We start from the raw sequence: 24880 nt of genomic DNA, 5'->3' as shown, positions 1-24880 counted from the left end.
TGCTCACTCTCCTTTCCTCTCTCTAAAAATCAATGTAAATATACTGCTCACAAAAATTGGGGGATATTTTATTGCTTCATATCCATTTTTTAAATATCCCCTAATTTTTGTGAGCAGTATAAATAGGAGGCACAAGACCTGATTCTTCCTTGCTTTTTCCCCTTCTTGGTAGAGGAGTTTGATTTTATTTTGAGCCTGGAAGAAAAGAAACCAAGTTAACTGAGATACTTGCTGGAATGGGCAAGACACTACTCCAAAGAAACGAAACTTTTCTAAGACAGCAGGTGTGAGGAAGCTGGCTCACTGTGTTCATCTAAGCTTGTGTACATATGTGGGTTTTGTGAGCTTTTCTCAATAAAACATTTATCAAAGTCAGGATGCTTTGCTTCTCTAACAGCACTGGGTGTGGATAATTCACCACTGCAGGTCTTTTTATTAACTCTGGACTGGCCCCCTTTACCCCGGGCAAGATGCAGGGCTATCTGTCATCTTCCTTCCCTTTTCTCAGCTATGTGCTTGTCTAAACAGGTATTGAATAAAGTGCCCATCATTGTTCACTGGGGGCCATGACACATGGGCAGAAGTTCTGCTGCCTCGGAGTGGGAATGTCTGCCCTGGTGTGTGAGGTGAGACTGCGTATGGCAGAAGAGACCACAGAACCCAGTGAACCATGGGCATGATGCTTCCAAGCCATAGGGGGCTTCCTTTAATCAGAGAGACAATTGAAACAAGTGATCTTTTTTTAAAATACAGCCATTGAAAAGACAATACATTAAGAAACATGTAAACACCGTAGCTGCTTAATTACAAGTTGCACTGCTCGGTTTAGTACCTTTGCACTCCCAGCTATGGGGACCTTGAATGGAGGGGACAGGGGCTTCCCCTCACTTCCACAGTTGGACAGGTAAGTGAACAAAAGGGGCAGAGTAAGAGAACACAGATCTGGCTTGTGTACAGCTTCTGAGAAAATAACAACAAACTCTATCTTCTAGTTCTCCCAGAAGAAAGGTTTAAGATAAGAAAGTTGGAAAATGGATTTGTGTTGTCAGCTGGGAGGCAGAGGAGTTGACAGATGCTTCCTAGTTAGAACATCATCTATTCCGGGAGGCACACCAGAGCATAACCTCGTGTTCTGAAAAAGGCAGAGAACCCAGAGCCTGCCTCCCCCATATACTTCAGCTCCAACCTTCAACATCCAAGGACAGCTGGGTGGGTGATCCTGTTTCCATGGTGATTGTCCATTGTACCTGCACTTGGGGTCAAGCAAGGAAGCCGCCTCCCCTTCCTTGGTGCTGCTGCCTCCAGTCAACCTCAAGTGTTATTCCAGATGCCCTCCCTCCAGTCTGTCCTGATCCGGGAGTCCTGCCCAGTTCAAAGGCCCGTGACTGCACTGAATTTTGAGAAAGAGCTGTGCCTGACTGAAAGAGGACACAGGAACCAATCCCTCTGCTTTCCAAGTTATAGAAAATTTACATACTGTCCTTATTGGCCAGTGGGGTCTGCTTGTCTTCCATGAAGGGAAGGGAGGCCAGTGGGAGAATCATTCCTGGTCATTTCCAGGTGAGGCAGAAAAGAATGCAACACTTACACTACACGAGGCCCAAGTGCAGCGCAACAGAAGGAAAATTCCTCTCTAGTTTAACAAGACCGTCCACAAGAGGTTTTGTAATGCGTTTTAAAAAAACCCAGCAATGCTCCAAAACTAGTCCATCAACTGGTGAAGGTGAGGACATAATTTGGCAAGCAGAGTTCTGCCGTTGTCCAGCAGTCTGCTGAGGTTCTCACTGCCCTCCTTCAGCTCAGGTTGGGGGAAGGGAGGAGGGGAGGGGCTTGGGCAATAGTAAGAACAAATAGTAAGAAAAACATCTCAAACCCAGCCCCAGTTTTCAGAAATTAAATGGAGAGAAAGGAGTGATGAGGAGCCACTTAGGGAAGCAGAGATCAAGGCCCCTATCCGGGATCTGTCCTTCAAAGAAACGGATGCCCTTGTTAGGCGGGCTGGGGAGCACAGAACAACACCCTAAAAGTACACAGCCCTTGGAGCTGCCGAGGGGGTCCCATGGTGAAGGTGGACAGCTACCACGCAGCCCTCATGCCACCACCTCAGTGGGCAGGCTCGGCCTCCTGTGTGCCACACTGCTGCCGTCCATACATGGCACTGACCTCACGGTGTCTGCCAGATGCCTCATAGGTGAGGGCTCAGGCAGCCAAAGGCCCTCCACAGGCGTGGTTCCAGGATGTTACTTGTTACAAGAATCCATAGAAGATGGAGAAGGGAGGTGCCTGGGTCCCAGCAGGGAGAGAAAGGCCAGAAAGGAGGTGGCTTGTGGAAACTTCAAAGCACCACATCTAAGACTCCTAAAGAGGTAGCTTCCTAATCTTGAGTCTCTCTCCCCCTGGCCACATAGGATGAGGCAGGCCCAACTCCTGCCACCACCTCAGAGACACAGAGGGGAGGACAAGATAGGACTACCTGGGGCCCTGCTGCGGCTCAGAATCCAGGGACATGGTCAGATCCTGTATCAGGAAGCCGGAGGTTGGAGCCAAGTGTGCGGGCACCCTGTTCTACGCGAGGTGAGGCAGCCCACGTGCAAGGCCTCAACAGAAGGCTCTTCCCAGGGAGACACCAGCTTTCAGGATGCTACCTCTCACTATTCCCACATCAGCTGAAGAACCCCAAGGAGACTGCTTCCCGGCCGGAACCCCTAAAGTTCTTCAGAAAAAAAGAATTTAAGTCAAAAACATGATTTCTTTTCAGGTTGCAAGTAACGGGTCAGCTGAGCATCACACCGTCCACCCCTCCCCCAGCCGCTGGTGTTTGGTAGACCGGTGCTGAGTGGGAGCCCAGCAGCTTCTTGGGCCTGGGGGCCTATTGCCTACAGTTGTTGTCAGAAAGCTGGCTAGGAGTCCGCACTTCACCCAGGGAGGTTGTGCCCTCGAAGCGCTGTGAAGCAATGGCTGCCTGGTGGGACATGCTCTTCCGTATGATGTCACCCTTCCGCCACAACACCACTTCCTGTAACATGGGGAGAGGGGCCACATGACACCACGAGAGGAAGGCACGGGAACAGCCTTCCCGGAGGCCCCACTTCCTCCTGGGGAATCTTAGGCAAAAGGCTCCTCTGCTATCTCTCAGCAGAGACAGCAGCCGTCCGTACCTCCCTGACCCAGGACTTCTGTGGATGTGTAGGCTGGGATGGCAGAGAGGTTGCTGGGCTTGGGTCCCAGTAAGCAGACTCTAGGTATCCAGTAGGAACCCTCATTCTTGCTGTGGGCCTCTAGGTCATCCACGGCTTCCACCCCTTGGTAAACTAGCAAGTGGCATGGAGACTAGTACTATACTGTTAACCTGTCAGAAATGGAGCCTGATCTTCACAGGAGTGATGCCCTCCCTGTCTGTCACTAGGCTCCCCAGGGGTCAGAGGGAGGGACCCAGGCTTTACCTGCTGTTTGAAGTAGCGCCGTTCCTCTTCGTCTATGAGCACCAGGTTGAGATAATAGCGCACTGAGAACTTCTTGTTGATGTCCCGCATGGTGGGGGTGAGCTCATAGCCCGCCAGGAAGAGCCGGATTGGGATAGACTCTCCTGTAAGGGCCAGGCAGGAATTGGAGGGAGGGACAGAGTGATCAGAGTAGGGAAACAGATGCCATCTGAGCATGATATGGGACACTTAAAACAATGCTTCTGACTTTTGGGAAGGTGCATTCTGCTGCCCAGTAATTTGCTGAAGCAAGTACAGGACGGCAGTTCCATGCCAGGTCCAGCTGTGTCTTCTGAATGTCCTGTCACCATGCCCACATGGAGACCAGTGAGTGGCAGAGGGGATGAACAGCACAGGGATGTTCCTGTCAAACATCTTTTGATCACATGTAATGAATGTGTCTAGTTGGGTTTTTAAGAGCCAACTGTCAAAGCCCAGCAGACTCATCGTGTGACCCAGCAATTTCAATGCCACCTCCTGCCATCCTAATTAGTGCATGCCCCCCAAAATACAGCTCCACTCTAAGTGGATTGGCAGGATGGTATAGTGGTCTGGGAAACAGAAATCCTCATTCTGGTCCCAGTTCTCCATTAACCAGTAAGTCTGTTGCTTTCCCCAGACCTGAATTTTCTCATGTGGAAAATGATGGAAGCAGACCACATAGTATTTTATATCCCCTCCAGCTCTAACATCATGCCTTTCCCACTATAAGTGACACAAAATCGGTAATTCTACTGAGAAAGGCCAAACCTATAATGTAGTCTAAAGCTAAATATAAATGATCTTCTAATTATCTGCTTTTTTGGATGTTTCTCATTGCCCCGTTTCACGTGTACAGGGAAAATGACAATTGGCTCTACTTGTACAGCTTGTGAGAAAATGGAACACAGAGAGTCTGGAGACTCAGTCCTAACCCCCCAAGGACCTGGCATGGTGATACTCAAGGATATGCTGTCATTGTCCCCGGTCTTCTGGGCTGCTAAATCTATGACACACCTCTCCTTCTGCACAGAGTACACTGAATAAAATGTTGGCATTACCAAGTACTTCTAGATGGAAAAATAAATTCTTCATCACCAATTACAGCAGAGCCAATTAAGAACATAAATGACTGTTACTCCCCCAAAATCACACCAATTCCCCAAACAACAAAGCTCTCAACTCTACCATCCCAGACCTGATGTTAGCTCCATGCAGGGTGAGGAGAGGACCAGTTTCAGCCCATTTCTTAGTGCTGCCTGTAGCCCCCGGTAGGGAGGCCAGAGTATTTATACTTGGTGAATGAAAGCAGAGAATTAATCATTTTGCTAGAGCTAGAACTAAATAACAAAAATGACTTTTCTATATTAATCTCTTGTCCCGCCAGCAGCAAAGAATGTCAGAATGTCAACAGGCAAAAGTAACAAAATATTCAAACTGTATAGGTTAAACCAGTTGGCAAACATGTTTTTTTAGAGGTATAACCCTTGAGGTTCAATCTGTAGTACAAGCTCATTGTATACATGTGGTCCAAGTAGAGCTCCTCGGGGTGCAGCTGGGGGAGGAGTCTGGAGTTTACACACTCGGCCCTCCTTTTCCTGCTTATTGAGAGTCCAAGCATGTAATTAGAGATTAAGAAATGATAGGTTAGGAGAAATCTTACTTTAACAGTGTAATCCCTCAAGCCCCTCCAAATTCTGTGCAGGGCCTGGGGCACGGGCAACAGGCTCACCTCTCACTGGTGCGCCATCCATGATCTCATACTTGGCTATCGTGTCATTCTCATGGTACACGTTGGGGCCTGTGCCTGTCGTTTCCCGCTTGATGATATCTATCTCCATGTGCTTGATTTTGATTCTCACCAGCAGGAAGTATATCTTCCCTACAATGACATCTTTCAAGTGGTACCTGGAGAAGAGAAAGTAAAGAAAATAAGAGGTGTGTACAGCAGCCAACTCTTTGTGTCTTTGCAGGCCTTTCTGGACTCAGGAGAGGGTACTCTGCCTGGCATGCTGCCTGCAGGTGGAGCCACAGTGCACACCCCCCGGTATTCCCAGCCACACTGCCACTGCAGCCTCATTTCCCAACAGGTTATTAGAATCAAAGTGACTCTGTCCCTTCCATTCTTCCACAAACAACTCAAAGGGTGGTTCTCCTGCATGTTATGTCACCCATTCATGCTTGCTCATCTGATCTATCTACTCAGTACTGTAACTTCTTTTAAACATTTTGTATTTGTGTGTTCTTTTTTAGATACCCTAATGTGTGATAGGCCAGTCTCACAAATGCAGAGGCCAGGTCTTGCTCTTCCTCTCTGAACCCCATAAAACGTCCTTTGGGAACTGGGGCAGCAATCAGTTTTGTGTGCTATGGACCTGACAGGCCAGGCAGGAGCAGCAGAGCAAGATGCACATGTCCTATCCCATCTACACCCTCACTCTGGGCTCTGCTCCCAAGGCCCGTGCTCTGTGAGCTGTTAGGAATCCAGCCATGTTGCATAATGCTTTTCTCTGGGTCAGGCAGTGGTTCTGGTGGTCTGTCCACGCACAGTCCTGTATCAGGCATGGCAGGCAGAGAGGGAAATCTCCAGACCTGAAGTTCGGCATCATAGGATGTGAGTGTTGGCAGGGACTTTAGAATTTAACCTCCTTACATTACAGGTTAAGAAAAGGAGGTTGGAAGAAGGTAAGGAACAAACCAGGATGTGAGCAGGGGACAGACACAGGATGTGAATTCAAATTCCTAATTCCTAAGCTTGTGTTCTCTCCATCATTTCCTACCCTGTTTAGGCTAATCATCTTGTGGCTAAGACTGCAGACACGCTAAGTAGAGAAACTAAGAACATATAAACACAGAATGTGGGCCACTCAGTATTTTGGAAAAAATGCTTAGTGATCACAGATCCCAGTGGTTTTCCAACTTCCTTGATTCTGAATAAAAGCTCATAGGAGCCTGACCAGGCGGTGGCGCAGTGGATACTAGAGCGTCAGACTGGGATGCCAAGGAACCTAGGTTCGAGACCCCGAAGTCGCCAGCTTGAGCGCGGGCTCATTTGGCTTGAGAAAAAAAAAAAAGGCAGCTCACCAGCTTGGACCCAAGGTCGCTGGCTCGAGCAAGGGGTTACTCGGTCTGCTGTAACCCCACGGTCAAGGCACATACGAGAAAGCAATCAATGAACTAAGGTGTCGCAATGAAAAACTGATGATTGATGCTTCTCATCTTTCTCTGTTCCTGTCTGTCTGTCCCTATCTATCCCTCTCTCTGTCCCCGTAAAAAACAAAACAACCCCCCCCCCAAAAAAACAACAAAAAAGCCACCTCATAGGAAGCACTGATATGTAAGAAACATTGAAGAGCTGCTTGTGGAGGGCTCAGTGCCCTGGTTCCCAGCTCCTCCTTTACTTCATGCTTTCTGTGTATCTGAAGCCCAGGAACTGGATCCAAGCCCCTCATCTTTCAGGAATCAAAGGTGCATAAACTTTAGTACCTGCTAACCTTAGCCCACATCCTCAGTGGCAGAAGAGAAGCGGATTCCCAGTGCCAGGTTCCTGTGACGTCGCACAGCCTGTGCACTCTCAGTGTGGCTGACCCGCTGGGCAGGACCAGACTCTGGGAATATCCAGTCCCTGACGTCCCGGAATGAACCCTGTAAGTGCCTCTCACACACTCAGTCTGATCCTAAACACAAGGCTGACTGATGGCTATTCCAAGCTCCTACAGATGGCACTGCCTGACAGCCATTCCCTTTGTCAGGGGGCCGGGGCAATGCTGGGTACGTACTTTGATGGCTCCTTCGCAGGAAGGACCACAGAACCCTGAACTGTGAAGAGAAAGGTTAGAAACCTGTCCTTTACGTGTGCCTACCGGCCTTACACCACCCTTCCTTCCCAGTTGCCCTGCCCCATACCACTGGTAGGGCCCAGGCCATGCGCGGACCATTCTGGGTTGCAGTGATCACTTTACTGACCACCCGCTTGGTTCCAGGTCAGGGGGCAGGGGCAAAAAACACACCTTCTCCTCACTCTGCTCTAAGAAGCACATATGATGTTGGTTTTAAAACCCCTGCTCCAAGCCCTTCGCAGGGAGCCAGCTGGCACAGCTCCCTTACCGAGCATCAGGACAGCAGTGGGTCCTGTGGCAGGGAGCTCTGTGCCCAGAGAACACTTGTACTTTTGCACATTTGATCTTCAGACATTTCCAAGAATGTATTATATTGAAAAGGAGGATGCTGTGGTGCATTTCTGAGCTGTACATGTTATGATTTACAGCCTTCAATGTTTTCATGTTCTAACAGTAGACGCAGTTTAAATATAGATGGCTTCCCAACTTGTCAGTTAAAATTATTTAAAGACCTTTATGAGAAAGCATCAGGTATCTTTTGTTACAATTCATTTTAGTCCAGAGAGGAAGCCATGAACTGTGGCCGGTGTTTGGTTCCCTCACTCTACCGTCTGAAGACATCCTGTATGTAGGAGACCGGCAATAGCGGAAAAGTCTGTATCTGAGATGCATCTCAGCAGAAGGAAATATCTGGACCTAGAATCCAGAACAGCCTTGAAGCTAGTTTAGCTTGACTCTGAAAGACATCATAGCATCACGGTATGTTAACTTAAATTTAATTTCTTAATTTAAATCAAATGAGGTTTTATTTGCTGGTCAGTCTACCTTCAGCCAGGCTGGCCGTCTAGTCCCTGTTTTATTTCTGTGCCCTGTCCCACAGCATGGCACCGCGAACTAGCCAGGGCAAGGGGCTCCCATCACTTTGCATTCTGCTAAGATCCTATCTTAACAGTTCTTCCACAGCCTGGGGCCCAGGGCACTTACTTGGACTTGTTGTACTCAAACTCAATGTGCAGACAGTCCTCAATCCCCACCTCCATCTTGATGGAAGAGTTCAACTCTGGGTATGTGCTGAGTGTGTGCACTACAATGTCCATCTCTTTGACAACATCATTGAGGCGGCGGCTGATGGTGGCTCGAAGGAAATACCTGGAGAATACGAATGTGTCATGAGAGAACCCTCCTAGCGTCCCAGTGCGACCTAGCTTTATGCATTAAACTGACCCACTTGGGAGAACCCCTTACAGGAGTTATTGGGACTTTGAATTCCTTTGAAAATTTACCTCTGTGACCTCCTCCCAGAAAGAATGCACATATTCACTTATACACAACATTCTGCAGTTATAAGGAGTTCAGAGACCCTTTCCCCAAACCTCCTTTTGAGCTCACGCTCTGGGTTAAGAATGCTGCTCTAAGTAGAATGATTTCTCTGCTCCGTACTCCAGCAGTACGTTGGCGCTGTGCCTTTCATGGCCCTCGCCACTCCTACCAGGTATTTGTGTGCAGGTTTTATTTCTTCAACTGACTCCTGGCTCTCTGGGTGTAGGGATCTGTCTTGTACTCTTATATTTGCACAGCTGTTCATTTAACAATATTCAATCCAGAAGCATTTTTCAAGTGTCTCACAGTTAAATGAGAGGAATAGGGAGTGGAAGGACTAAGTCAGCTATTCATTCAGCAAACATCCATTGCAAGGCACAGGATGAGCAAGAGCTATCAGCTCAAGGGAAGCTCAGACAATGGGAGGAGACCTGGGAAGTGCTAACTGGAATACAGGAATTGAGTACTGGGGAGAGAAGGGTATTCGGGAGAGCAAACCTTTGGAGTACAGCAACAGAGGTGGGAGAGAACTGGTGTGTTTGAACAGAAAACATCTCTGGCTGAACTAGCATCCTCAGACGAGGAGGCTGATGTGGGAGAGGCAAGCTAGATAGAGTGTGCCAGGCCTGACCTCTGCAGCCCAGCCACTTTAGTGTGGCCTTCACCAGCATGCCTGTCCCCTTGACTTAACTGTATGCTAATACCCAAGGAGGGAAGAATCACCCCTTTAATTTTGTTTTCTTCTCAATAAGACTTAGATTTTGCCACTGTCCTTCAAGCCTTCCTGGATGAAACAGCTAACCAGGTCAACTGCACATTAGGCTGCTCTATTCTGTGTGGCACTGCTTCTTGGCAGTCTTTTCGTTCATCTCAGGAACTTCGGTCATACTGCTCGAGACATTTGTTCCTAACTCTTTTCTAACTCCTCAGGCTCCCAAGCCTCCCCCACCCTCTCAGCAGAAGACACTGTTTTTACTCTAATAAAAAGATGACAGTGTACCAAGTCAAAGTTTGTAATTCTCTCCCATCTCTGCTCTGTGAAGTTTCTTACTTAGGGCCTAAGCATGTGTCCGGCCCTTCGCTCACCCTTCCCTCCTTCCAACAGCACCTCTGTCTCTCCAGCCCCTTTCTCCTCCTCCCTCTGGAGAATGATGCCCCACCTGGATGCACAAAGACACCTTGGGGGAGGGGCTTTAAAAATCCCGAGGCCCGGGCACAGCTGACATTTAACTGTTCTGGAAAGAGACCGAGGCATCAACATTTTTAAAAGCCACTCAAGTGACTCTTCTATGGGAACCTTGCCTGGCGTCTGGATCCTTCCACCCTTCCAATTTTCTTAACATATCCAGTCTCTCTCCAGCTAAGGGCTTCTTCCTCTGAGTTTACAAAAAAGTCCCCATCACCAACCCCCAAAACACTGTCCAGGCCTTACACTCTTGCCTTTCATTCACAGACAGCTGTCACAGAGGGTCCAGTTCTAACTACTGCAGTGTCCTTCCTTCTAGCAACTCCCACCCCTGGCTCTGTGCCACCACCCAACAGAAATGCCCCCCTGAAGTTAATACCCAGCCTCCAAGGTGCCAAATACAGTGGCATTTTTTCTGATGTCAGGTCTATGTTAGAGTGTAACACACTGCCTCCTCCTTGAAATGCTGTCCCCATGGTTCTACAGGAGGGCGTGGCCTGCTTTACCTCCTTCTGTCCCCTGCCCTACCAGGGCCTGAGCTCCCTTCCTTGAAAAACTTATCAGTGATTACCTCTGAGCAGGTGATTTCCAACCGTGAATTCCTGAGTACCAGGCTTGCATTTCCAATTAGCTAGTGAACTTTTGCACTGCTCTACACTGCCAGTACTCCAAACTTTAAAATCGGATGAATCATCTTATCTACAAATTGTCTCTTGCTGCTGATAGCCCTCCATCTGCATCTGCACCCACTAGCAAATTCTGTTGATATCTATTAAATTCCCGGTTTTTAGCCTGTTCCCATCATGCCCACTAAAGCAAAACGTAGGCCCTCACACTAGCCTTCTAACATTTGGTCTCCACAGTCTACCCGCCCATCAAATACTACGTATTGACTTTAAAGTCTTCCCAAAAAACCACTCCTATGCCTATGAAGAAAAGAGCCCCGAACAATCTTTTCATATCTCCCCTCTGTCTATGTAATAAGACACTCGCCCTTAATCTGGAATTTACATCCTTGATAAACTGTCCTCGACTAGTTTTCCCTTCTTTACCTCCTCTCTTTCTCAACACGATCCTAAAGTCTTTATCTAATTAGTACAGCACCACCTTCCTTTTTCTTTTTATTGTGGTAAAATGAGAAGGGGTTCAGAGTATGCCACCCCCGAATGTGCCTCTCTGGTGTAAAGATTACACTGAGCTAAAAGGAACTGAGAAGAAGCAGACACAAGAAAACCTCTCCGCTCTGCCCCTTTCCTGGGCAAGCAGGACACTCTCTCTCTCTCTCTTTTTTTTAAAGGTTTTATTTATTCATTTTTAAAGAGGAGAAAGAGATAGCGAGAGAGAAAGAGAGAAGGGGGGAGGAGCAGGAAGCCTCAACTCCCATATGTGCCTTGATCAAGCAAGCCCAAGGTGTCAAACATGCGACCTCAGTGCTCCAGGTCGAAGCTTTATCCACTGTGCAACCACAGGTCAGGCTCAAGCAGGACATTCTTAATCACCAGAGACAACTCCAGACTGTTATCAGCCCCAAGGCTGCACCAGAGAAATCTACCTGCCAGCCGGGCGCTAAAACCACCTCTATCTTCCATGTGTCCCCCCTATGTTTATCCTCCCACAATTTGTTGCCCCTAGAAGTTCAAAGTCTCTTTCCTTTGTCTTGTCACTTCTCTTTAATACTATTGTTTTTCTGATTAAATACTTACAGAAGTCCAAGTTCTAATCACCTCTCTGAGATGCTCATCACTGAATTCCTTGTGTATGCACAATGCACATGTGAATAAACTTGTTTTTCTTTTGCTTATCTTTGTCAGTCTAATGTGCAGGGCCCAATCAACCTACAACGGGTGGAAGAAAAAGTTTTTCTTCCTCTATAATATATATAACATAAAATTTACCATTTTTAACCAATGCTAAGTGTAGAGTTCAGTGGCATTAAGTACATTCACACTGTTGTGTGACCATCATTACCCTGCTTCCCTGAAAATAAGACCTAGTGCAATTTTTTTCAAGTTTAGAAATATAAGGCTTCCCCTGAAAATAAGACCTACTGCATCTTTAGGAGCAAAAATTAATATAGGACACCATCTAATTTGGGGGGAAATGGTAGATTGTTGTACATGGAAATAGAGTCACAAGAAATTCTTGATGGAATTCAGAGTTTGGCTGGTTATGCTGATGTTTGTGATGACATCACTAAAGTATAATAAATATTGATTTTTTTTGTTCAACAATAAATGTGAATTCTTGTTCATGGAAAAATAAGACATCCCCTGGAAATAAGGACTAACACGTCTTTGGGAGCAAAAATTCATATAAGACACTGTCTTATTTTCAGGGAAACACAGTATCACCATCTCCAGGACTTGTTTCAAGCTCCCCAACTGAAACTTGGTTCCCATTCAACATTACTCCCCACCCCACCCCCCCACCGCCAGCCCCTGGCAACCACCATTCTTTCTGTCTCGGCGACTCTGACTCCTCTAAATGCCTCATATGAATGAAATCAAACAGTACTTGTCTTCTTATGACTGGCCTATTTCACTTAGCATAATGTTTTCAAGATTCATCCATGTGGTAGCGTATGACAGGATTTCCTTCCTTCTCGGGGCTAAATAACATTCCATTGTATGCTTTGTTGTAGCCACACTTTGTTTGTCCAGTCATCTACTTTGACTGTGCTGTGATGACTGTGGGGACACAGATACCTGCTTGAGTCCCTGCTTTCACTTTAGGATGTGTACCCAGAAGGGTTGGATCATATGGTAATTCTATAGTTCAAATTTTAATGAATTGTCATACTGTTTTCAACACCTTTCTTTCTGACACAAAAATGTTTAAGAGAAAGCCACTGCAAAAAAAAAAAAGTTAAATCACAATAAATCCCATAGCCAAGCTTAGGTGCTGCTTTCTCTGAGCGCGCTTATTAAACACTGTCCTTAGTTGGAATAATGTCAGGCTTAAGACCTCTCTGCAAGGATTTTAAAATAAGAGCTTGTGATCACTCTTCTGATGGAAGAGGGAAAACCAGGGAGAAAGAAGGGGAAGAAAAAAGTCTGGCTGTATTTGAAACATTGAGGGATGTAAGGGAACTGTGCTAAATAAAGTAAGTCACAGAGAAAAACAAATATCATATGATTTCACTCCTATGTAGAATCTATACAAACAAAACAGATGATGGTTGTTGGATGGAAAGGGGGGATGGGTGAAAAAGGGGAAGAGATTAAGAAGTACAAATTGCCAATTATAAAAACAGTCATGGGGATGTTAAGTATATCATAAGGAATATTGTAATTATCAATAATATTGTAATAACTATGTATGGTGCAGATGGGTATTAGACTTATTGGGGTGATCACTTTCTAAGTTATATAAATGTCTAATCACTATGTTGTATATGTGAAACGAACATAATATTGTATGTCAATAGTAACTGAAAAATAAAAGTAAACTATAAAAGGAAAAAAAGTCTTGTTGTATTCTGCACCATCCTAAACCCAGGCCTTCAGGTGATGAGAACAAGCTGACCTTATGAGACAGTGTCAAGACCCAGAACCAAGTGTCCAGAGTGATGGAGGAAGTCTGCTCCATCCCAGTGACATCACATAATCTTGAGTTACAGCCTAGAGCCTATAGCTGCTCTGATCCTGTCCCCTCAGAGGCCCTGGAATCAGTTCCTACCCTCAGAATTTCCAAGACTGGAACAATAAAAGCAATCTCATGTACTTACTTGTGTTCAGTATCTTTTAAGAACTTATTACATGTTATGTTTTATTCTCTCATCACCCCAAAAGATGGAGCAGGCAGATCGAGAATGAAAGTTAAATCTATGACCCACTTTTCTCGTGAGACAGCTGGGTGGCAGAGCTCAGGACCACACTGCCAGTGATCGTAATGGATCGAGGATCAGTATGTCCTGGTGAAAGCCAACTGTTGAATTTTCAAGAATTTCATGAATCAGTTGTTACACACAGCAATTATTTAAAATTAAACTATACAATCTTACAATTAAATGAATCATATTAAAAACAAAGGCAATATAAACCAAAAATTCATTGCTTCCTAATTATTTTGCTGCATTTTACAATTCTCTGCTCTTGGGGGAATTTATATTCAGTGTCTCCACATGACAGTCATGTTTGAGAACAGTGGTTACCGTGCCTCTCCCCGCTCTGCATTCAGGGACACCAGGCTGGTAGCCTGAAATTGGCCACGGTGGGAATATTTACACTACAGAAATGAAAAGAAGCTACCAACCAGGGGTTTTCCATCCCAGAGAGCCTGTTGCTAAGCATTAACCAGCACACCACTGCTCTCAGCAATCTTCCTCCTCAGTATCCTTACAAAGATCCTCGGAAATGAGGACAGCTGCAGATTCTGGTCCACACGGGGCAGTTTCTGGGGCAAGACGGGCACAACTTACCGCAGCTTCACGTTCTGCCCTGTGTAGGACTCATACGGCTTCTCCACGTGGGTGAACTCAAAGTCAAAGGCCTGTGACTGGGTAATTTCTCCAGGCCGAGCCAAATCCTTCACCAGGGACACAAATTCATGGTGGTTCCCGCGGTCATAGTAGAGTTCTGGGGAGAGAGCATCAGCCTGCTTGAGCAGAGCCCAAGCAACATGGGGCCTGGCAGGGGCTCCAGGCTGTAGGCACCCAGCTTCTAAAAGACCTTCCCTCAAACAGACTTTGTTTTTGGCTCCCTCTCTTTTCCTGACCCGCTCCTTCACTGCATTCCTCGCATACTGGTGTCCCCCCACCTCGTTCCCAAACACTTCCATTTTAGAGAGAGAAGCCCCGTGGCACAGTAAGAACCCAATATAATCCTGTTTGGGACAGCAGGGCAGCCCCTGGTAAAGGATACACAGGGAACCACTATCAAAAACACCACGTTTTAAAAATCATTTCAAACCTTTAAAGCATATTCATAGGCATTCTTAACCATATTCTTATAATAACCTTGTATGATAACTAAGACAGGCCTGAACACCAATTTAAAAGATAAGAAAACTGAGGCTCAGCACGGTTAAATAATTGGCTTACAGCAGTGGTTCTCAAACTTTTTGAAGTCAGGGCACATTTAAAATCCTACAAATAATTGTAGGCACACTATAAATTTCTGAGAAATATGTTATAATAATTAAGTCAAATATTAAAGAAAAAATATAAAAGTCCAAGCGTCCTTTTATGGTAATTAAACAAAACAAATATGACAAAATTAAATTTACTCTGACAATAAAAAACATTTTTACGTTATATTTTTTGACTTATGCTTCTTAGAATTTGTAAAAAAGAGGGGTTAAAAAATTAAAAAACAACGAAAAAGTTATCTTTTTATATATATAGATACATTCTTAGTAAGATTTAAAAAAATCCGGCAGGTCCCGGGCATGAATGTGTTAAGTTTTTTCATTCTTGTGTTTATGAGAAACATGAGCCTGATGTGTCCTAGCGATTTCTTCAATGTTTGGGCATATATTTGAAAGGCAAACTCTCATTTCCTCATCAATACATTGAAGAATTCCTCTTTTTACTCTTAATTGTGTTGAGTGCAGAAAACCCCCACCATACACATCATCTTAACTTTAAACCAAACAAAGGATAGAAGAAACTTGCCTCCAGTCTTTCCGGGGAACACGGGGGATAGTGTAAACAATCCAGCACCACAGCTTAACAGCCTTTTGCCACCTAATCAGGCAAGTGAGGTCGGGGGTTGGGCAGACTGTCAGTTTACAGCCAATTCTCCACACCTCTGTCCCCCAAAAATCTAAACTCCAAAAACCCTGTTAGATTTTTAATCCCCAACAGGCACATATTTCTCTGGAATACCATAGGACACTTTGAGAACCACTGGCTTAGAGTCGCAGGGTTGGTTGCAGAGGTGAAATTAGGGCAGGTCTGCTGAGCCATGTCTATTTCTATGACCAGTACAATGAGGGTAAAATATAGTCCACTTAGTAAGGTTTTGTGAGAATTAAAGGAGGCAATGAAGGTACAGGACTTCGTTGTAGATAGTAAACACTCAAAATATTAGCTAGCTAGCTGCTACTATCTACCAGAAAGGAATCCATGTGGTCAATCTGACACATAAGTTTTACTATTATTTCCTCCACCTCAAACCGTGGTTCTCTCTCTCTTTTTTTTTTTTTTTTGTATTTTTCTGAAGTTGGAAACGGGGAGGCAGTCAGACTCCCACATGCACCCGACTGGGACCCACCCGGCATGCCCACCAGGGGGCGATGCTCTGCCCATCCTGGGCCTCGCTCTGTTGCAACCAGAGCCACTCTAGCGCCTGAGGCAGAGGCCAAGGAGCCATCCCCAGCGCCCGGGCCATCTTTTGCTCCAATGGAGCCTCGGCTGGCTGCGGGAGGGGAAGAGAGAGACAGAGAGGAAGGAGAGGGGGAGGGGTGGAGAAGCAGATGGGTGCCTCTCCTGTATGCCCTGGCCGGGAATTGAACCCGGGACTTCCGCACGCCAGGCCGACGCTCTACCACTGAGCAAACTGGCCAGGGCAAACCGTGGTTCTCAAACTTCAGTGTGTATCAGAATCACTTGGAAGGCTTATGAAAAACAGAGTGCTGGGCCCTACCTAGCGTTTGATTCAGGAAGTCTGGGGGAGGAGGTTAATAATTTCCATTTCTAATAAGCTTCCAGGGGATGCTGATCCCCCTGGTACAGAGGGCCACACTTTGAGAAGCAATGTTCTAAATTCATCCTCTCCTGGAAAGTTTTGGTATATTTCTTTATTATAAGCTCATGCCACTCATTTATTCTATATTATTTTATACCTCTTTGTATTCTGGTATTTAACTATCAACTTTTGCTATCTGCACGCTTTAGAGATAAGGTCTATATGCCCAGATTTCCAACCCACCCCAGCTGAAACAGTGGACATTTAGTACTGTCTATGGCTACACATGGTCACAGTACAGTCAAGGTCCCCTCTTCGGCTCCAGTCCTATGCTAGGCTGCGACCTGAAGCAGAACAGACCAAACTGGGAAAAGGAGTAGGCACAGTGCATTTGCCCTTTAGCTGTTGGCTGCTTGGGGACAGAGGTCCACAGAGAGGAGTGTCTGGGACAACCATCCATGGGCCTGGGCCTGGATCTTCCAAGCACAATAGACAATCTCCCTCATGGATACCTAAGTCTCCAGGGATTTGGGGCAGAGATGCATTTGCTCTAGGTCCACCCTAGACAGCACAAGGTCTGAGCCCCAGTTAGGATCAAAGTCATCCTGGGCCAAAGAACCAGATCTCTTGTCTCCCCAAAGCCAACACAGTATCCAGCCTTGCCCGCAGTTGATCATGCCCAGGAGAAGACGGTTTCAAGCGGTCCTTTTAGTCTGGATGCTATAACAGTCCCCTGCTGCCTTAGGAGCTGGCCTGCCAGACCTATTCCACAGGGACCGTTTACAGGGACCATTTTCCCACAGACAGGGAGGCATTCTGAAGCAGCATGGGCTCTGTCCTAAAGATGTATCCAACTCATACTGTGGCAGTAGTGTGGTTAATGCCAAAATAGTGCTGCTACATCTGTACAAATTTACATTGTATTCTATGATTATAGTTGTTGCTGATTTCCAATTTAGTTAACTTTGATCCATCTTATATAGCAAACAACCTACCTTCCCTTCCAAACCCTAAACAGAACTAGCAGTGGGGAGCATTCTGGGTAGTGAGTGATAATGCACAAAGTCACTAAATGGGAGGTGACAGTTGCAAACTATGGGGGGAAAGGTGAGCTACCAGTGCCAGTTTTAAAATCCAGTAACTGTGGCCTGGCCTGTGGTGGCACTGTGGATAAAGCATTGATCTGGAAAGTTGAGGTCACTGGTTTGAAACCCTGGACTTGCCCGGTCAAGGCACATATGACAAGCAATCAATGAACAACTAAAGTGAAGCAACTATGAGTTGATTCTTCTTACTCCCTGCCTCCTCTATAAAGTCAGTAAATAAAATCTTAAGAAATAAAAAAATCCAGTAACTGTGCCCCTCAATAAAATGATGTACAGGCCTGACATGTGGTGGCACAGTGGATAAAACGTCAACCTGGAACACCAGGGTTGCTGGTTTAAAACCCTGGGCTTGCCTGGTCAAGGCATACATGGGAATTGATGCTTCCTGCTTCTCCCCCCTTCTCTTACCCTTCTCTCTAAAGATGAATAAATAAAATCTAAAAACAAAAAATTATAACAACAAAATTAAATCAAAGGACATACAGTGATTGGGTAGGAGCAGGGCCATTGGCCAGACCATGTCAAGGGCTCCCTCTTCCTCTTACTCTTGCCGGTCCACTGCTACATGAGCCCTTGTTGACAGTCCTGGCTCTTTTGTGGGTTGTGACCACAGTTGGGGAACCTGGTGCCTCAATTCCCAAGCACCAGATTCTGGCCATAGTTTCAGGGGACAAGAGCAGGCAGAGCAAGGCCCCAGCATCCATGATCATTAAGTGAGAAATCCCAGTGTCAAGAGAAAGATGGGAAAAGAAGGATGGAAAAATACACAAATGCGATTACACAGCCCAAAGGCAACATGAGAAACAAAACAAGAGAGGAGTCCGAGCGCGCTCAGAGAGCACGCAGGCTGCCAGCATCCGAGGATCCTAGCAACGATCTGCCTAGCCCAGCAGGGGCACCTGGCTGTGGCCAGGACCTCTGGCAAAGAAGTCCTTCCCTGCATAGCATCACGTTCTCTCTCCTCCAGGCTCTTCCTCCTGGACACACATTAGTACGAGCTCCTACACCAAATGTCATGGAAGAGTGATCCGTGTGCAGTCTGAGTGGGGCTGGGCTGGGCTTTTTCATTTGTAATTTATAAGCTGTTTGTAATGCTTTTGTAAACAATGTAAGGCAAAGGGACAGATATAGCAGTCATGTTTTGCTATTTGCCATAAAATTTGGTTTCCTCTCACACAACTTAAACTTAAAAAATCCAAGCCTGGCCTAGTGAGAGGTTTAGATCCTAAAGAGACAGTGAACTGCCTCTGTTCTACCCCAAAGACGCAGGCACACAAGTCAAGCCTAGTTCTTCTGGACCTCCAAAGTCCTTAGGGACCAGCCGTTTGGAGATAAAAGTTGGAACTGACCAAGTTTTTTTGTTAAGGTAACTTCCTTGTTTTCAGTCTCCTCAGTCTCACGGGAGGAAATGAGTTTTGTAGTAAGGATGCTTTCATGGTGAAACTTGCCACCAACGGCTGAGGCTTTGGAAGGAAATTGAGCCAGCTGAGCAGCCTGGGGTCATCCCATGAAAGGCGCTCTGAGACTTGCATCTGGGCCAGGACCACATCTGATCCGGGCTCCATGGCGTTCTTGGAAGAAACTAAGTTAGCAAGGGCACAAAAGACCTCCAAACAGCTTCCTTTTCACCCTGATTTTCCCAGCCATTGTTTGCTGACTGGCAACCCAGTTAATATTCATGCTGGCCACATCCACTCAGGCCTCCTGGACCTTGTAAATCTGCTGGGGCAGTCATACCCGAGCTGCTCACAGCCAGGCAGGTACAGCTCTGCTCCAAGCCCTGCAACAACTTACTAACAGACTAGAATCAATTCACTTAATCTCAATGTGCTTTTTACTTAGCCTTTCATGGGTGAATGAATTAAAATACAGAAGGCCTCTGGAGTTCTTAGAAATATAGGCTTGATTGTTGCTGAAGAGTTCAGATACATGCAGTGGCATTACTTTCTAAAATAAAAAAAAATTTCAGATATTATCATTTTGACTTTTGGAGGGTATTCATGTCCGCCCTTCTCTGCCAGTTCAACCTTCTAATTACCTTTGGCTTATCCAACCCCATTAGTCGCCATGGTGGCCTGGCCTACCTTACATATGTCATCAGTGTTCCCCTGGTGATGCTAGCTGAAAATGGTCTTTTGTTCTAACAATGGCAGAATGTCCCTCAATGCTCCTTACATACAACTTGGCATTCTTCTTAAAATGTGGGCCATTAGCTGCTGGACTGACACAGGAGATGCCCTCAGCTCACCTCTGTTGGTGTGGTTAGAACACACACCAAGCCATCAGAAAAAAATACACAAGGAGCAGGGAGAATCCCACAGCTCAAAACTTACTGATAAGTTTTGAAAAACATATATGACACCAGCAACTAAATAAAACTGATTACCCTCTCAAGGGGCAACACTCAAACCACAACATCTGAGGGCTAGGTGCAGAACTGTATGAACCATAGCTCTGACAACTCTTATTTTCTTACATACGGGGGAATCAGCCTCAACTTGGCAATGAAAGACAGATGCAAAAGCAAGTGCACCGCCATCCAGTGTTAAGATGCCCTGGCCTTGGTTCCCTCAGTGAAGATGCTGCACAAGTGGGTGTAGGCCTGTGGGTGAGTCATCTCAGTCCTCAGGGCCTGGAGCAAGGGCTGCACCTTGCTCATCAATGCCTCCACAATAAGCATGAGCAGGAAGCCCAGACTCTTAACAGGAACAGCAGAGCAAACCTGCACTCTCCCTTCCTTTTACTAAAATAACTCTGGTTTGTCTAGGAGGAGATAAAAAATAATCTAGAGAACAGTTTCTGTAAATGATTAGCCCTGAACAATGTATCCAGTTAGCAAATATTTATTGAACACCTACTACATACTAGCCACTGAAACTAGAGATCAGACTGAAGGCTTTCAGGGGCTCAGAATTTAGTGGAAGGAGACAGAGAAGTTAAAAAAAAAAGTTACAAGCTTGGCATATTCTGCTTGAAAAGAGGTACCAACGAGGCCTCGAGAAGAACAACGCAAGAAGTGCTTAAAAGTCAGCCTGGAGAGGTCAGGGGAGCTTTCTGATGAATGTCATGTTTGCTGGGCTTTAAGAATAAGAGCTTGGGTGGAATGTTTATATACAAGGGGGAGATGCCAAGATTCCAGAAAGAATATGGTATTTTGAGGAAACTACAAGTGATGAGGGTAAAGGGTTAGGAGAGATGAGGCTGGACAGAGAGGCAGGTACCACATCTAACCAGCAGGAACACTATGAGAAGAATTTTAAGCAGGGGGCTCACAATGTCAGAACTGCCTTTTAGACAGTTCACTCTGCCAGAAGGTGAACTGAGAGAAGAGAAAACAAAGGCAGGAAAACCAGTTAGGAGACAGTTTCCTACAAATAGAAATAACAAGTGTATTAAGAATGGAGAGGAAGCACAGATTTAAGATATATTAGAGTTGCTGGAGAAGACCAAATCTTAGAAGTCAATTAGATAAATGTGTGGGAGAAGGAATGAAGAGTCTAAGATGACTCCCAAACTGCCAGGCAGAATGGACCCAGGTGACATAAACCAAAACAAGGGGAGGGGAGGGAAAAAAAAAAAAGCAGAAGCAGTTGGGCTGGAACAGAAAGAGAAAGACAGATGTGTCTCTGAGGGACCTGGGGGGTGGGGTACCCAGGTGGAGATGTCTACCAGGCAGTGGGAAACGCAGGCATGGAACTCAGAAGACAGTTCAGGTCAGAACAAAGAAAAAATTTGGGAGTCAACAGAATATAAGAAGCTACTAAGGTCATAGGTGCAGGTGAGATTACCAGAGCAAGTTATGGCATGAAAAGGGACCAGGGAGAAAAGCTACCCTGTTCCTGTCTACCTCCAAACCCTGAACAAGATAGGGGCTTTTCTGAACGGGGCCTGGGCCACTATGAGGACACAAAGGGATCCAAACAGCTGTCCCTGCAAGAATCCCTTGCAGTATCCCTTCCATAAGGTTACTTGGGCTATTGTGCCTTCCAGAAGACACTGGGAAGCAACGTGGGGAGGCAGACAGGCAGACAAAAGGGGAGGCTGACCTGGTTGCAGACATTCTACATGTAGAGTCTGCACAGGAATCAGAGGTAACTGCAAGTTGAAGTTTTAAACGTCTAGCTCCTAAAACTTCTTGATGGGTCCAGCTGAACAGGGAAAGAAAAAAATGACAAAGATCATCTTAACTCTTTTTAACTAAGTACATGTCCTGAGCCTTGCACTTCATGTATATTATCTCTAGTCCTCACAAAGTCTTGACCCTAGCAAAGTCTAATTATTTAATTACTATAAACTGAACCGTCTCTAATTTATGTAACTCAGTCTGCTTGACCCTGCATATAGAAGGCTGGCCTGTCCCTCTAATGAATACACAGGTGAGACAAATACACTTTCATTAGGAGGAAAAATAAATTAGTCATAAGGATAAGAAAGTTAATTGCAGAAAACACTTAATTTTGAGTTAAAATGGAAAATCAAGAGGAAAGTAGAGAGAGCACAATGATACCAATCAACTTTCTCATCACCAGATCGTAAGTCCCATACCGTATATATCACCCATACAGCCAGATGTCAGAATCTGGCCAAAGCTCCACTCACTTCATACACAGTCAAAGTGCAATGAAGGAGAAAACCACAAGACCACAACTTCAACAAAATTACTCACTTGCCTCGCCCTGGTGCCCTGACTTCAGTTTACACACAGTTAGGTATATTACACAAATATACCACACTTTGCATGAAGCATGATCTTTAGACATCTCAACATTTTCACAAAGTTATTTTGTTATCCTTGACTTTTAGGAAAGAAAGCAGCCCAGAGAAGTGCACAGTTTCCCCAAGTCACAAGATCAATTCAACTCAGAGTGCTCAGGGGCCCAGGAAGAGTTATCAGTGGAAGCAATAAGAGGTTCTGAGAAAACTCAGCAGGGATGTTATTCTGGGATCCAAGGAATTAGACCAGAAATCAGGTAGGGCAGGTACAGGAAGCAGCCTCCTCAACTCTCTTTCATTTAGACTAAAAGAAGGCCTTGACACCATTCCCCCAGAACAGTTCATTTCTTATTGCTGGGGCAGCAGACATTCTGGTTACCTTTCACGTATTGATGAGGTATCACCACCCAGAACAATGGCATAGACACAGACTAAACCTGCCTGTCTACTCTGGTATTACAGAGCCAATGAGTCCACGTAAAAATGTTAAAAGTACTTGAAAATACTAATGCTAAGTAGGCAAGGACTTCTCCACTATCTCATATCTTACACTTAGCATAAAATGCTTTGGATTCATCCTCTGTTTACTGGGGATTTTACCCTGTAGGCTATATAAAGCAGTATCTCAAGACATTTCTGAGGTTACAACTAGGGGTTACTTCTGGTATTGGATCAGTAGAAATTGGGGACACTGCTAAACATTCTACACCAACAAAGAATTATCAGGCACCAAATGTCAACAGCGTGCCGTTGAGAAACCCTACCTAAGATAGAAGCAGGAAAGCAGAGGGTATGAAACTCACTCCTCAGACCTGTTTCCAATACATAAAAGGCCACTCATATGCCAGATTTGAAATAACAACAAAAAGGTTCCTATAGGATTAGCCAGTCCTCAGCCTGATTTCATTCCTTTAAGGCTGAAGGCAAATACTGACTGCAGAGAGAAGCCCCAGGAACTCCCTTCCCCAGAGCTCCTCCTCCCTGGGCCAGTGCTTCCAGCCTCTGAAAAGGGAGGAAAACGAATTCTTTGCTTAACTCTGAGGGCATGAGAGAGCATATATAACAAGCTTTCCCAGGAAGCCCCTAAAAATAGTTAAACATACAGCATGTGATATCTCTACCAGAGGTTTTTAACCCACATGGGTATTAACTGTGAATATACTCCTGACCTAATGACAAAAAAAAAAAAAAAAATTTATTTCAGAAGTACCTGGGCATTTTAATAAACATGAGACTCTAAACAGTGTTAGAACTGGAGGCAACTACATGTTGACTGGCAGCTTCCAAAATCTTCTGTATTGTTACTGCCTTTTACTGTCCAGTTCCAACTATTAACAATCATTTTTAAAGACGGTTGGAGCACTAAGAAATTTTGATCCTTTAATTTTAGTCTTAGGGGCATCATTTTTTTGTCTTTAAAGAGAAAATGAGTAAACTGAAAACTAACATGCTAATAAAGTCATAGAAATACACAGGTGAGACACTAAGTAGACAGAAACTAAGTAGACAGAAACACTGGGTCTGAAGACTGCAGGGGTTTTTTTCCCCTCAAAGCTGTATAAGCATAAGCAGTTCAGCGATAAGGTGAGCCATGAGACACTGGGGAGCCATCTGTCCCACATCATATCGAAAAGAAACAAGGAGTCAGTAAGGCTCAGAAGCCTAGCCTGATCTGGGTCAGAGGAAGGCAAAAGCGGTACTAGAACTGTCTTTCCCTAACAAACCCACCTGCAGGCTAAGGCAGGTGCATCTCACTCCGCGATCTTGGAGGCGGGAGGCCCAGCTGAGCGGCATGATGAAGGGACAATCGGGGCATTCCGGGCCGAGGTATCCACCAAGAAGGGACACAGGAGGGACGCTCCCCGCGCCCTCGGCACTACCACCCCTCTCGGCGCGCAGTTCCTTTTGGCAAGGAAAACGGTAACGCAGGGGCGGGCCTGAGACCGCAGGGAACGAGGGATTCCCACAGGCCTCACCGGAGCGGCCCAGGGTCCCCGCCCCGAGTGGGCGCCTGGCCCGCGGACGCGGTGGGGGTTGGGAGACGCTGGGTGCGGACTCACCGATCTGCCCGATGAACTCGATCTTGATGCCCTGGTGTTCCAGCCGCTTGTTGGGGTGCTTGAGTGCGAGGCTCACCTTCCCGGAGACCGTCTCTCCGTCGTAGAAGAGGAAATACTTCTCCTTCTTCCCGTCCTCCGTCTTGTGCTCGGCTCGCTTCCTACTCTCCGCATCGTTCAGCACGATCTCTACCTCTACGCTCTGCCCGAAGCCGAAGAAGCTCATCTCGCCGCCGGCCGGCCGCGCCGGGCTTTCCGGGGCTGGGGCTGCCCTAAGGGAAGGCCAGCAGGCTGGACGCACGGCCAGGCGGGGGGCAAGACTCGACTGCCCACTCTACGAGGACAGGGCAGGGCCGGCTGGGTGCCCACAGCACAGATGCACCGCGGCCCGCCAGTCTCGCGCGGGGGCGAGCAGCTGGAGACAGAGAGGAGCGAGGGCGGCAATGCAACTCTAAGGGGGCGGTGCAGAGCCGGGGCGTACCGGCCTCTGCCGCCTAGTCGGTGTTTCACTGCACCGAGCCCAGAGCAGCTTCGGAGGTTCCCTGCGGAGGGGCGGGAGAGAGGAGGTG

General features: G+C 46.3%; 2 protein-coding genes across 8 annotated transcripts in view; one reads left to right on the top strand and one right to left on the bottom strand.

The window, feature by feature from the left end:
- Window positions 1-2490, top strand: part of THYN1 (thymocyte nuclear protein 1) — an 8238-nt gene extending 5748 nt beyond the window's left edge. For 5 of the 7 annotated variants that reach the window (XM_066365273.1, XM_066365272.1, XM_066365274.1 and 2 more), the window contains exon 8: window positions 173-375. In XM_066365273.1, the coding sequence (XP_066221370.1) occupies window positions 173-219 (47 nt within the window). In that variant the 3' untranslated portion in view covers window positions 220-375. Of the gene's footprint in view, window positions 1-172; window positions 376-528; window positions 627-2408 lie in introns of those variants that run through there. The other 2 variants (XM_066365279.1, XM_066365278.1) reach the window with 2 other exon arrangements.
- Window positions 678-24880, bottom strand: VPS26B (VPS26 retromer complex component B). Its single transcript, XM_066365271.1, has 6 exons — window positions 24315-24880; window positions 14227-14383; window positions 8285-8449; window positions 5194-5369; window positions 3444-3586; window positions 678-3016 (listed from the first exon to the last, which is right to left on the bottom strand). The coding sequence occupies exons 1-6, from the start codon at window positions 24535-24537 to the stop codon at window positions 2870-2872; spliced, it is 1011 nt and encodes a 336-aa protein (XP_066221368.1). The 5' UTR covers window positions 24538-24880; the 3' UTR covers window positions 678-2869.

The sequence above is a fragment of the Saccopteryx leptura genome, chromosome 2 (genome assembly GCF_036850995.1).
Source record: "Saccopteryx leptura isolate mSacLep1 chromosome 2, mSacLep1_pri_phased_curated, whole genome shotgun sequence".
Lineage (NCBI taxonomy): Eukaryota > Metazoa > Chordata > Mammalia > Chiroptera > Emballonuridae > Saccopteryx > Saccopteryx leptura.
This window is presented reverse-complemented; position numbering and strand designations above follow the sequence as displayed.